At 41.4% G+C, this 12825-nt stretch overlaps 1 protein-coding gene across 3 annotated transcripts in view; it reads right to left on the bottom strand.

Moving 5' to 3' along the window:
• Window positions 1-12825, bottom strand: part of FARP2 (FERM, ARH/RhoGEF and pleckstrin domain protein 2) — a 73197-nt gene that overhangs the window by 45273 nt on the left and 15099 nt on the right. For all 3 annotated transcript variants that reach the window (XM_059855032.1, XM_059855033.1, XM_059855030.1), the window contains 4 exons: window positions 7442-7546; window positions 5970-6012; window positions 2384-2462; window positions 541-638 (listed from right to left, as the gene is read on the bottom strand). In XM_059855032.1, the coding sequence (XP_059711015.1) occupies window positions 541-638; window positions 2384-2462; window positions 5970-6012; window positions 7442-7546 (325 nt within the window). The remainder of the gene's footprint in view (window positions 1-540; window positions 639-2383; window positions 2463-5969; window positions 6013-7441; window positions 7547-12825) is intronic.

The raw sequence follows: 12825 nt of genomic DNA, 5'->3' as shown, positions 1-12825 counted from the left end.
ACCTCCTCATCTCAAAGGTTTTTAAGCATGTACAGAGAGAGCCAGCAGCAGCATGAAGTGCTTCCAAATAAATTGCTTCCCATTTCCATTTTCAGTCCCAGCAAGAAGGAAAGCTGCTGACAGCCCCACGGCAGAACCTGTTCCAGCATGGTTCTCAGCTGCATTTAGCCCAGTTCCTGTACAGCCATCTCCTCCCAGGCACAGGGAAAGTGAGAAGTGAAGCCAAGAGAGCACCTAGACAGGTGGGAACAGCTGTCTGGAAGATGTGGAGGGCTGGCAACAGAGCTTGCAGAGCCAGGGAAACAGTAAGGGGCTGGTTTTGCACTACTCCTCTGAAGCCAAATTTACCTCATACATAAGCACCAGCTGTTCCTCCCCCTGATGACCATCCCAGGGTTGAAAACCAACACTTTTACAGTGTGTGGAGAAGGAAATACTGTGAGATAGAGACTTCTTTTAGTTACCAAAAGCTTCTCTATGTGATTTAATGTGGGTTAGCAGTGGCACCGTCAGCAGAGTCAGCCCAGCTGGGATACTCACACTGCAGAAGGTGGGAGACCAGCAGAGCAGCTGTGTTGTCACTGCAGGTCAGCCTCTCCTCTGCCAGGTCCCTCTTGATTTGCAATGCAAACAGGTATCTGCAGGAGAGTACAAGGGCTGGAGTTACATCCTGACACGTGAAAACACAACAGAACAACTGAGCAGGAGTTTATAAAAGCAGCATCTCCTGATCCTTCTGCTCTCCAGAGAATAACAACAGCCTGGCTAGCAAGGAGTGTCAAATCGAACCAAAATAACCTGTGACTGTTCCAGTGCAATTTATCAGCACAAAAAGACTCACAGGAACAAGGAAGCACAAGGAAAACCATGTTTCAAGCAGGTTTCATCTGTGCAGTAACAGCAGTGGTCATTTTTAGCTGGAAAGAAACTTAAAGAACATTTCAAGTGATCTCATCTATTAGAAAAATAATTCAAGAATATCAATGATTTCAGTATTTTGTTAGGAAAACTGATAAATCTTTCTGTTAGCACTCCACTAATCTACTCAACAGCTGTATTTTCCAGAACTATATTAGCAGCCTACAAAGACAGTAAGAAGTTCAATTTACTTTTCTTATACTGCTATATTAGTTCCACTGAAATATTTCCCATTCAGTTGTTAAAGAGGAATCATTTCTGTTTAACAGTTTTGTATGCTGCTCCTTTTACTTGGAAGGAGATACAGTAAGGACTTCAGTAAAGAGGCAACAACTCACAACTATAACCCTTCAAACTGACAGACTGATTCTTTTTCTTTACTGAATTACACCCTAAAAAACGGTAATAAGATTTTTTTAAAAGAGTTTATTTTAAAATTTTATTCTTGAAGTAAAAGATACTAAAAGTATCTTTATGTATCATTTTGTATGAAAAGTATCAAACTATCATTTTGAATGATAGGGGTTTGAAAACATTTTAAGTACTGTAAGTATGTATTAAAGGCTTCTCAAAAAGTATGCTCTGCTTTCTGTCTGTCTGATGAGCTCTCTCAGTTTCTTCAGCACATTCACAATAAAGAATACAATATCATCAACAGCATCATTAACTACCCAGATGCCCTAAGTGCAAACCATAAATAATAAGTAGGCAAAATACAGTTCTGCTCTAAAAAGCTGCATTCCTAATGAATTTCCTATATGAAACAGCAGTTAATACAAGAAAACTTGGTGCAAAAGAAATATTTAGAGAGTATTTCTCCTTACAAGAGACAGTCACAACTGCTGCCATGCTGGTTTGTTCTTAAATACAGCTGAAGGATAATAAGGAACCTCTCTGAGAGGAATTCCAATTAAAATAGTGAAACTGTGAAAAGCACTAAATGAGCTCTTTAAACACCAACATCTGTGTAATGTCTTTGTAAGAGGCAGACTTCAAACCAGGTCCCCAGGTGCTAGCAGGTGCATAGGGCTGCTTAACTGACCACAGATTGATTAGCAATCCCCAAAAATAATCCATGGTGAGCATGGTTAAAACTGTGGACAGTAAAGTGTGTTTGCAAGTGCAGAGTGTGTTTAGAAATTTAAATCACTTATTAAAACATGTACTGTTTATTCAATATTTATTTCTATAGACACTGTTTACAAACATTAGTATTTTCTGTATACTCTGACTCCCTTGACACCAGGATGATAGAAAGCCCTAACCTGTGCTGTTTCCTATTCTGAAAAGTATTTTTTCTGATAACATTCATCTGCCAACACATGTCTGCTGAAACTGTAACATTCACTGTAAGTGCTCTTTGATTCATCTTCCACCTCAGTTTTGCTTGGAAGCAGCTGTGCTGCCTTCCTGATCTATTAATTCAGTACATAAAGCATGTCCAATAGTTCTAAAAATACTTTACCTAGTATATTCCTCTTGCAGCTGACCAGGGTCAGGAGGGAAAAACTTCACAGCCAGACGAAGCATTGTAGTCTTTGGTCCTAGAAGAAAAGTTGGTCATTTTCACACAAAAACACCCCTCATAAACACATGCATATTCTGTTTGCCAACAGGCAGAGAAACAACACAGAGAAATTCTAGCCAGTTTCAAATCCAAGCTAACCACAGCAGGCTCTGGTGTAGATTGTTCATGTCAAGTGAGGTAAAGCAGCTGTTTTCCAGAGGAACTTGGTCATCAGTGACAAGGTGAGTCTGCAGGCTGAAACTGGAAAAACAGTTTCATGCAGTGTGAAATCTGTAATACCCCAAAGCAGCTGCTTGGCTGCATTAAGATCCTCAGAGGTGACCCAGGGAGAGGGTCCCAGAAGGGAGACACATCCCACAGGCTCCCAACACCCACCTCCACCATCAGCACTGATGCCAGCAGACCTGGCTGGCTCCCCATGCAGATAAAAGGTGTTTGCAGCCTGCTCCCAGCATGCCTGGTATACACATTTCCTCCCATTTCCAGAAAACTAATTTAATTTCCATAACTAAAGAGAACCCTTGGTCACTATTGGGAACAGTCCATAATGCTCTAAATTATCACTTCCAACATCACAACTCAGCCTGTGGAGCCACAATCCCTGTTTCACCTGGATTTCTGAAGGAATTACTACAGACTACAACAATCCCTCACCATGCCAGGACTGGGCACCACTGTTTTCACATTGTTTTTCCTGCCTGAAAGTAAATGGGGCCAAGTATTCCAGAGGCAGGCAAAGCACTGGGCAGGCTGTGCTTCCAGGAGCCTGCTGAGCATCCACCTGATGTGCACAGGCACCCCCTGGAGCAGAGCCAGGCAGTGCCCCCAGGGACTCCCTGTGCCACTGCTGTTTCAAAGTAAACTTACCCAAATTAAAAATAAATCAAACTTGTTGGAGCACAAGCAGCTTGCTTTTTAATTTACTTTAAGCACCAGGATCTCTCAAAGCTTCACAAAGTCCAGTTTAACCCTATCAGTCCCAAAGCACACTGATTTTTTCTGTCTGGAATATCTGATTCCCGAAGGCCAAACATTCCTTCACCCATCCTCTCGTTTGCTGATGAGAGAATAACAAACTTTGCTCTCTGACAGGTAGCTGGGAGAACTCACAGACTATCACAGCTGTGACAAGAGCAGCTCCTAGCCTCCAATTCTAGAATTACCAAAGCCTTGGTCAAAAACAACAACAAAAACCCAAAAAAAACCCCTAAAATCCACATCCTAATTACAGTGTAGTATCTAGAAATTGAAAGAGTCTGGAAATAACAGCCTATAATGACACAGAAAGCCCACATTTGGCAGAGACTAAGGATTCTACAGTTCTAGACATGGACCAAGTGAGGGAAATAAATAGTTTTAATGATTCCAGTTAAAAGACCAAAACTTTACATCAAACTTCTGAAAATACTGCGAGCCTCTGGAAGACCTTCACAAGGTTAAGAAGAGTCCTGCACATTACTGATGCCAATCAAGTGGAAGTATTAATGTGGGAGCAATTTTGGAATTGTTTCAAGCATCATTTACATCAAATAATAATAAATATAAAAAGTTAAAAACATAATACTGCATATTTGCTTCTGTAGCACAACCCTCCTCTTTTTGTTAGCCAGTCTTGCCTTTCCTTTATGAATAAATTAGGAAAAGAAACACTTGCCCAGTCTTAACCAATATTCAGAATTTATTTTAAGAACCCAAGTCTGAGCAAAAGAAAGAAACAAAAAGGATGTGAGGAAAAATTACCCAGGCAGGAATGGTGAATACAACTCTGTATTATATAAAGTAGCAGCACCTCAGAGAAGGTACCCAAATGTCAACCTTACACTGTGTGTCTGGTAGGAAGCTGAAAATTTGGATTCAAACTCCCTCCCATCTGGAGTGACTCACTAGTAAAACTGACTGCATTCATTTGAAATTAATTAAAACACTCCAAACCTTATCACACAAGACAAAGTTCAATGGGTGTCACAAAGCCCAAACCAACTGGGAGTAAGCCAAGAAATTCCATTTTTGGAGAGGATGTCAAAGACTCAGAAGTGCCTATCTGCAGGTACACAGCAATATCAACCAACAAGTTTGAGCAAGATCACCTTAAAGCCCATAACATCTGTGTTTCCCTGCTGCTGGACTAAAAGTTACAAGTTTAGCTTCAAAATCATGACATTCTACAGAAAAAGGAAAAAACAAACAAACAAACAAACAAAACCCCCAGTATATAGAAAATAGGACATTTCAGTAAATTTAAAATTGATTTCAGAACATGAACATTTGCCAGACAACTGAGTGGTATCTCTTACAGAATAATATTAACAAAAAAATGAAATAAATCTTTCAGTTTCACTGGCACCACAACATGGGTGGCAGACTGTAAAGCAGCCATAAATCTTAGTACATCCCCATGATTTTAGACCATTTTAGAACAATTATTTGTATCATCAGGAAACACTGTGTGTGGTCTAAGGTCAGGTTTCCACAATCTATATAGTATAGGAGAGGATACAGAAGGAGCAACCAAGCAGCACTGCAGACCTATGACCCATCAGATCTTTTGATTGGGACATAATTCCTTCTAGCCAGGAGCACATAAAAAGACAGCACTCCCAACATCTTTTTGGCAGGGAAAATAGAGTGAAATATTCTGTACTGTCCCAAGGGAGCCCTATTTTATAGATGATTTGGTTCTCCTGCTTAAAAAACAATGTCGACAAAAGTCAAAGATCATGACCTTAAAGATAGAAAATAAGCTAGAACTGATGATTTCATATTTTCTGGCAATCAATTTTAGACAGAAGTGTAGCTAAAAGCTACTTCCCAGGACTCATTTTCAAGATTTGCAAAGGAGTAAGAATCCACCACACCCTCCTGATCTTGTTCCTCCACAAAGCCTCTACAATCAGAACCACAAAACAAACAAATTGCTTAACTGTGATCCACAGAGAGAAAACAAAAAGCTGGATCTAATCTTTCAACAACACTGAAGAACCAACCAGCAATCTGCATCCTTCAACTGTTTTGGGCCTTTAAAGTGCCTGTCACATTAACACTTTTTAGGTGGTATAAAGACAAGACCACATTTCACAGCCAAGGCAGAGGCTCTGACGCTGCAGCCACCACCTAGGTGGGACATCTCCATCTCTGCTCCTCCAGGGAAGCTGCTCCTGAGCATGTGGAAAGAGCTGCCATGGGAATCAGCCAAAATGTTCCTTTTTCTTCCCACGGTATGACAACACAACTTCCAAAAGCTAACACAGCAAGTGTTATATTTCACTTCAAGACAACACCAGCTGAGCCAACCTATCCAGATATTTATCAGAGAAAGAACCCTACCCGCAGGAAGTTTCCATTCCACCCACCACATACTGCCTATTAAAATGTCAGGTTAGCATGCCCCAGCAGGAACCACTCTCACCCCTGCCATGTGTGTTTTACAGGGAAGCACAACCAGTAAATCAAGTGGTAATTGTGAAAGCAACCCACATAAAGAAGATGCAAATTAAGGAAAACTTCCTTTTTTCAAACTACTTACTCCGTACTTGTTTAATAACAGGTTTCATAGGTTCCAGCCAAATCTGAAATTGAAGAGAAAAAAATTACATTCTTATTTAATTTAATATGAAAACATCAAAAGTAAATTCAAATTAAGCAGTAATTTATGAGTAGCATTTGTTCCTCAATGCAGTAATTCCTTTGCTTTACAAAAAGTGTACTTATCTGTTTGAATTGACATTTCTCATGCATCAATACAAAAGCCACTGATCTGTGCTTAAAGCTCATCTGGACAGAAGAAGAGCCAGGTCAGCAAAAGCAGAGCCCCAGTGCCAAGAGGGCAGGAGTCATGCCAAAACCCACAGTCTGACAGGAGCCAGGCTGCAGAATTACAGAAACTCTGCAGAACATGAAAAGCTCCAATGTTTTTTTCCCTTCCGTGCTATTTCTGTCACTCTTCCCTACCTACTTAAGGCTTTTTACTCAATATTAACTTCCCACCATGTTTTCCCTTTTGACAAGGGTGTTTTACAAGAAAGACTATTGTTCTAGTAAAAGGAGAATCCACAAAAGCAATACAAGCAACACAAAATATTCTGGAAGCTCAACCTTTTATTTTCCCCACTCTTCCAAAGAGAAAATTGTTACAAGACAATTATGTTTGGTCCTTACTAGTTACTGCTCTGTTTGTGAGAAAGCTGAGGATTTTAAGAACATTATTAGCTGCAGGAACAGTTTGCACACCATGCACAAGCAACAGAAACTAAACAAGCTTTAGTGTGTTTCCTCTGCTCAAGAGCAGCATGGATAGTGTCACTAGCATTCCCTATGTTCTCAATCACATTCTCTGCATGTGAGTCCTAAAACTAAATAAAAAGCTGAAAAAACCAAAAGCAATCAAAATGAAAGGAAAGTTTGGGGAACATTTTCTAGTTTAGAAGGCACATTGTCCTCTTTCTAAGGTTCAGGATAAGTGACTAGGAGGCTTAAAGGTGTCAGCACTGATCTAGATCAATGATTTAAAAAGCTTGTAGGACTGTGTGCCTGCTGAGGCTTTTGTTGATTAGAAAGAGGTTTGTAATGGCTCTTCAGGAAAATTAATTGAAGACTGAATTAACTGAAGATAAATATGAACACTACCAAAATTACACACCACAATTTGATTTTATAAGTGCTCTGCAGAGTACACTTTGTTCTCTTTTCATAGGAAAGGAGGATTTTATTTCTGTCCCTGAAAGTGGGAGCATCACCAGCTATTTAACTTCTTTATACAATTTTTGAGACTTAACAAGAAGCAGGATCTGATTCCTCCCTTCTTCAATAGCTCTTGCATTCTGCTGAGTGAAACAGATTTACAAGAATCCAAGAGATAATCCCACAGGAGACTACAGCAAACTGCAGCAGACTGAGAAATTTTTGTCACTCAAGGAATTTTTGTCACTCAAGAAATTTTTGTCACTGCATTCACCCAACCTTTTTATTATACCAGATTTGTAAGGGAACTGTACTCACCCAATATGACTGGATATTCTGGAACTCAATTCCAAAGTAGTCTGATTCAATCAAATTCAGATGCTTGTAAACTTCTGTCAGTAACGTCTGGCCATAGCATTTTGACTAAGGAAATAATAAAAAAAAAGTTACAGTGAGATTAATAAGAATAAGTTTACAGCAAAAACAAATGGCATCTTTATAAACTAGAGAAAAATATCACAAAGTATAGGAATGTGCCCCCCTGTTGATGGAGTGACAAAACTATCCTTTGTCCCCTCAAAAAGGAAAGAAGCCCAGAAGTTTCTCCCCTCAATCAGGTGAAAAAGATACCTCATAAGACCTTGAGGACTTAACCTCAAACTTAAGGATAGCTAACTGGACAGAAGGCAAAAAGCCCTGCCTAGACAATTTACTAGAAAAAGAAGAGAACATAGAAACTAATTGCTTTTGTAAGGTGTTTTACGAGGGGCAGGAGGACCTCTTGCAACTGGCTCGATTTTTCTCTGTTTGTTATTTTACCTTTTATTAAACCTTTTTGTTTTCAACACTGCAACAGAAGATTTTTCTCTGTTTGTTATTTTACCTTTTATTAAACCTTTTTGTTTTCAACACTGCAACAGAAGCCATCCTGCTGATTTTTATGCCTCCAGAGGTAGCTGAGCTATCTCGGGTGAGTAACAGACCTCTAAGAGCTTATGAGGCCTGGCTGGAAGAGGCTGCTATTCCTACAAAGATTATTCACATTGTTCTCGTCACTGTAACACACAAACATCTGATATACAAGACTCCATCCAAAAATCCTTCACAGAACCAGAGGAACTGAAGTTGACAGGGGCCACTGGAGGTCACCCACCCCCAGCCTCCTGCTCCCAGCAGGGTCAGCAGAGAGCTGAGGAGAGCAGCTGCGGGCTATTTGCAGCTCCCTCAATAAACCCACACGTTTGTTTGTGTAGCTGAGTGCTGTGGCCTGGAGCAGGAGCTGCCAAAGCCCTGCTGCACACAGACCCTCACTCCTTCCCACACCAGGAACCCCAGAGCCACCCACAGCCTTTGCACCAAGCAGGCTGGAAATGCCTGTGGACAGTGGGAACCCAACCAATCCTCCTCTCACACCACGCTGCCTGGGGAACCCTTTCCACAAATCTCTCCCTCGAGAAACTCTCTCACTCACAAACCCTTTCTAAGAGCCAAGTTAGGGGCAAAGCCACAAACATCAGCAGAAGCAGCTACAGGAGAGACCAGGAGACTTCCACAGCCACACTTGGGGTGCTGGTTCAGTCACCCAGCTTGCTCTCAGCACCTCTGACTGCAGCAGGCACCAGGAGGAAACCAGCACTTCTGAACCCACACATCAGCCCATCTGCATCACCCAGCAAGGAATCCAGAAGGCTCTCACAGCCCATCCCAGCAACACACAAAACCTAGCAGGGTGCAGCAGGAGTTGCATGGCCACCAAGCTCCACCTTGGGCCACAAAGCAGTCCCCCAGCTGTGGGGACAGGGTGTGGCACCATTCTGGATGGGTGACTGGGTTATCCAGCAGAACACACTGACAGCCTTGATGCCACTGTGGTTTTGTTCATTTGGAAAAGTCCAGTGATGGAAGGCTCTATGACTTTCCCACCAAAGCAGGCACAGAGTCCTGTAATGACTCTACAAACTCAGAATAGTTCCTACTTTAAAAGTATCAGGCACTATAATAAACTATCACAGAGTCACAGGATGATTTGGGTAGGAAGGGACCTTAAAACTCATCCAGTTCCATCCCCTGCCATGGGCAGGGACACCTTCCACTGTCCCAGGCTGCTCCAAGCCCTGTCCAACCTGGCCTTGGACACTTCCAGGGATCCAGGGGCAGCCACAGCTGCTCTGGGCACCCTGTGCCAGGACCTCACTACCCTCACATCAGGAAAGAATTTCACAGGGAAGAATTTCTTCTCAACATTTCATCTAAATCTACCCTTCTTCATTTTAAAGCCAAATTAGTGATAGAATTAGAATAATTCAATACAATGTAAATTAAAATATCTGAGAGCTAGAATGTGTTATTTTAGGCTTAAAAGATTTAAAAAAGGGGTATATTGGGGAAATAGTTTCACATGATTGAGGTGCACAATAATTCAAAAGTAATCACCTCTTACAGGAAAAAGATATAAACTGTCAATGTTTTTACAACAGTGCAAATGCCTCTACAACTCTTAAAAAACCCTAAAATTTCATAGAGAAAAAGTCTGGCAGCCCTGCAGTGCTGCAAATCTGAAATAGCCTTGGTATCTGCAGTGGTGTGAGCAAAGCTGACTGAATGCAACCCTGGAACCTCAGAGAAAAGCAGAGAAGCAGGACACAAGATGGGTTTGTACCTTGCACTCAGGCTTTCACCAGCCATGGTACCTGTAAGAGCAGCCACAGCTTCAGTCAGGTGAATTCCTCTGGTGCAAACATAATTCATTCCAAAAGTTTCTTGGTATCACACTGGCTCAGGCCACTAATGCTGAAACCCCTAAACAGAACTGCAAGTCAGGAGAAATGATGCAGTTCTCAGTGGCTGCAGATGGTACAGAGATGCCAGGCTGAGTGCTGACATGGTACATGAATATGAGTACTCATCTCTTTGTCTGAACAGGTTTTGTGATGTCTAACAAGGTGTTTTCTTGGGAAGAATACAGTTGCATTTTTTTAGTCAAAATCTGTGCTTCCAGAAGACTCTGTGGGTATGGGTTTTGGTTTTTAAAAGGTGAAATAAGGAATATGAAATAAGGAATGATACAGGCAATGGAAAACCACATCTCCAGTAAATTACATTCTCTCTCTGGGGCCTCCTGCATGTTTCCCATGCAGGTTACAGACACTACCACAGGAGATATTTATGCCTGGAGAAATGAAATCAAGTGTTTTTTTTTAATTTTTAACTGAAACACATTTCTTGCTATTCACAGAATCACCAGCCTGGAAGACACCTTAAAGACCATGGAGTCCAACCCAGCCCCAACACCTCAACTCAACCCTGGCACATCCAGACTTTGTTAAACACATCCAGGGATGGTGACTCCACCACCTCCCCAGGCAGCCATTCCAGAACTTTATCACTCTTCCTGTAAAAAACTCTTTCCTAATATCCAACCTCAATTTCCCTTGGTGCAGCTTGAGGCTGTGAGCTCTGGTTCTGTCAGTGCTGCCTGGAGAAAGAGCCCAGCCCCAGCTGAGCACAGACACCTTTCAGGGAGCTGTAGAGAGTGATGAGGGCACCCCTGAGTCACCTTTTCTCCAGGCTGAGCACCCCCAGCTCCCTCAGTCATTCCTCAAGCTCCCTCAGTTTCTCCCCAATGGACTCTGCTATGGACTTGTGCATAAATCTTAAAATAGGAACAGAAGAAAATATCCTCAAATCTAGTAGGAGCCTTGTTTTTTAAGGTCCATGCCCTCACATCTGTAATTGTACACCTCCCTTTCCCAGGCCCCACAGAAGGGAACACTTTTCAGCCAGCAATGTTTGTGGGGAGGCAGCAACACCCTGACCAACCTCATGTGCAGAAAATGGGACATGCACCTTGCCTTTTTTTGGTACAAACCTTTAGAAACCTCCAAAGAGAACATGTCCTGTGACCCAGGTCCCTGATTTCTCATTCATGAAACAAAAACCAATTCTGGTTGAAACAACCACCTTTTGCTAGAACTGACACACTTGGATTAACTCCTGAAAGATACCTGCTAACAATCAGACAAGTTTTACAGCCAAACTGTGCTGTACTGATCAAGGAATCTGTGTGCAGGGCTAATTCCATACAGGCATTAAAATTATCCTAACTGGATTCTAATGCACAGCTTTCTTCCTTCTCAACTGAGCCACATCTCCTGGCTCCATCAGGTTCCGTGCCTGAAGACAATCTAGCTGCCTTCATCTCTCCCCAAAAAAAGAGGCTTTATGGCACAGATCCCTGGCACTTCTCTCCTTCCACTGTCAAGTCCATGCTCCTCCAAGAGAAACTGGAGGGGAAGAAATTTAGATGGTTGGAGCTGGAAGCGCTTGGCAACCAATTAAATTATAAAGGTGCCATCCAAATGTTAGAAGTGTAAAATAATTTTGCTTGGGCTACCAACTGTAATTTTGGGTGTCATTTACAATGAAAAGCTGAGAAAAACCTCAGTTTAAGCTCAGTATCATTTTGCATCCTTCAAAGGATAAATGTCACATTTTGAAAGAACAGTATTAATTTTATTTTAAAATAAAAATGGTGTCCAAAAGCTTGAGGCAGAACACAGTCTTTTATTATTTTCCCTCAAATTCTTTGGGAAAACTCCTCCTAAAACTATTTGGTTCCTCAAGTTGTTTACTGCATTTATAACCATCCTTTCCAACAAGCTGAACATTTTGAAGTAGACAGAAATGAAAGTAACATAGTGGGCAGCTCCATGTCATTGTTTAATTTGCATAAAAGCAGCACAAAGCAAAATATTTGAAGTAATTCCTTAATTACTGTAATTTTGACATCAGGGCAAGTAGCTGCATGAATGCATTTCATAAAGGTCCTGCTTTCAATACAAATTCACAACATGGCATACTTTCCATTCCAAACTTCTCAATTACCCTTTATTTTCTGCCAAGACAATGACTACTGATATTGCTGAATAATTTCACATTTTAAAAAAAGAAGAAAAATTGGGCAAAAAAACTAAACAGGCAGTTATCAACAGCTTCCTTGGTGACCCTGATCTAACTGTACTGTAGATAATTTTAATAAGGCATCATTAGAAGACTGATAAGTAGAATAGATTTATTTCAAATTGATTTCTATAGTGACATCAAACTTTAAAAGTTGCCTCAGCTGTGCAAGTGCCACCAGGTACCCTGACAGCCAGTCATGGCACAGAGAGCCCTGTGTGGCAAGAGAAACCCCAACCCAAACCCCAAAACCCTCTCAGTGCTAAGACAGCATCAAACAGGAACAACCATTCCCAGCTGAAGGTTCTTGCCTCAAGGAGATACCTTGATTTTTTACTTTTTCAGAAGAATAAACATACCTAATGTTAGGAATGCATAGGACAGAGGAATAAAATATAAATTTTTTTAAAAGCAGTAACAGCAGTTATTTTTGTTTTACAAAACAAAGTAAATGTGAAAGGGAAGGGAAGGGAACTTAAAGCTCATCCAGTCCCACCCCTGCCATGGGCAGGGACACCTCCCACTAGCCCAGGCTGCTCCAAGCCCTGTCCAACCTGGTCTTGGACACTTCCAGGGATCCAGGGGCAGCCACAGCTTCTGTGGCCACCTGTGCCAGGACCTCACCTCCCTCACAGAGAAGAATTTCTTCTCAACATTTTATCTAAATCTACCCTTCTTCATTTTAAAGCCAAATTAGTGATAGAATTAGGATAATTCAATACAATGCAAATTAAAATATCTGA

The sequence above is a fragment of the Haemorhous mexicanus genome, chromosome 10 (assembly GCF_027477595.1).
Source record: "Haemorhous mexicanus isolate bHaeMex1 chromosome 10, bHaeMex1.pri, whole genome shotgun sequence".
Classification (NCBI taxonomy): Eukaryota; Metazoa; Chordata; class Aves; order Passeriformes; family Fringillidae; genus Haemorhous; species Haemorhous mexicanus.
The sequence above is the reverse complement of the archived record's forward strand: the minus strand, read 5'-3'. Positions and strand labels throughout refer to the sequence as shown.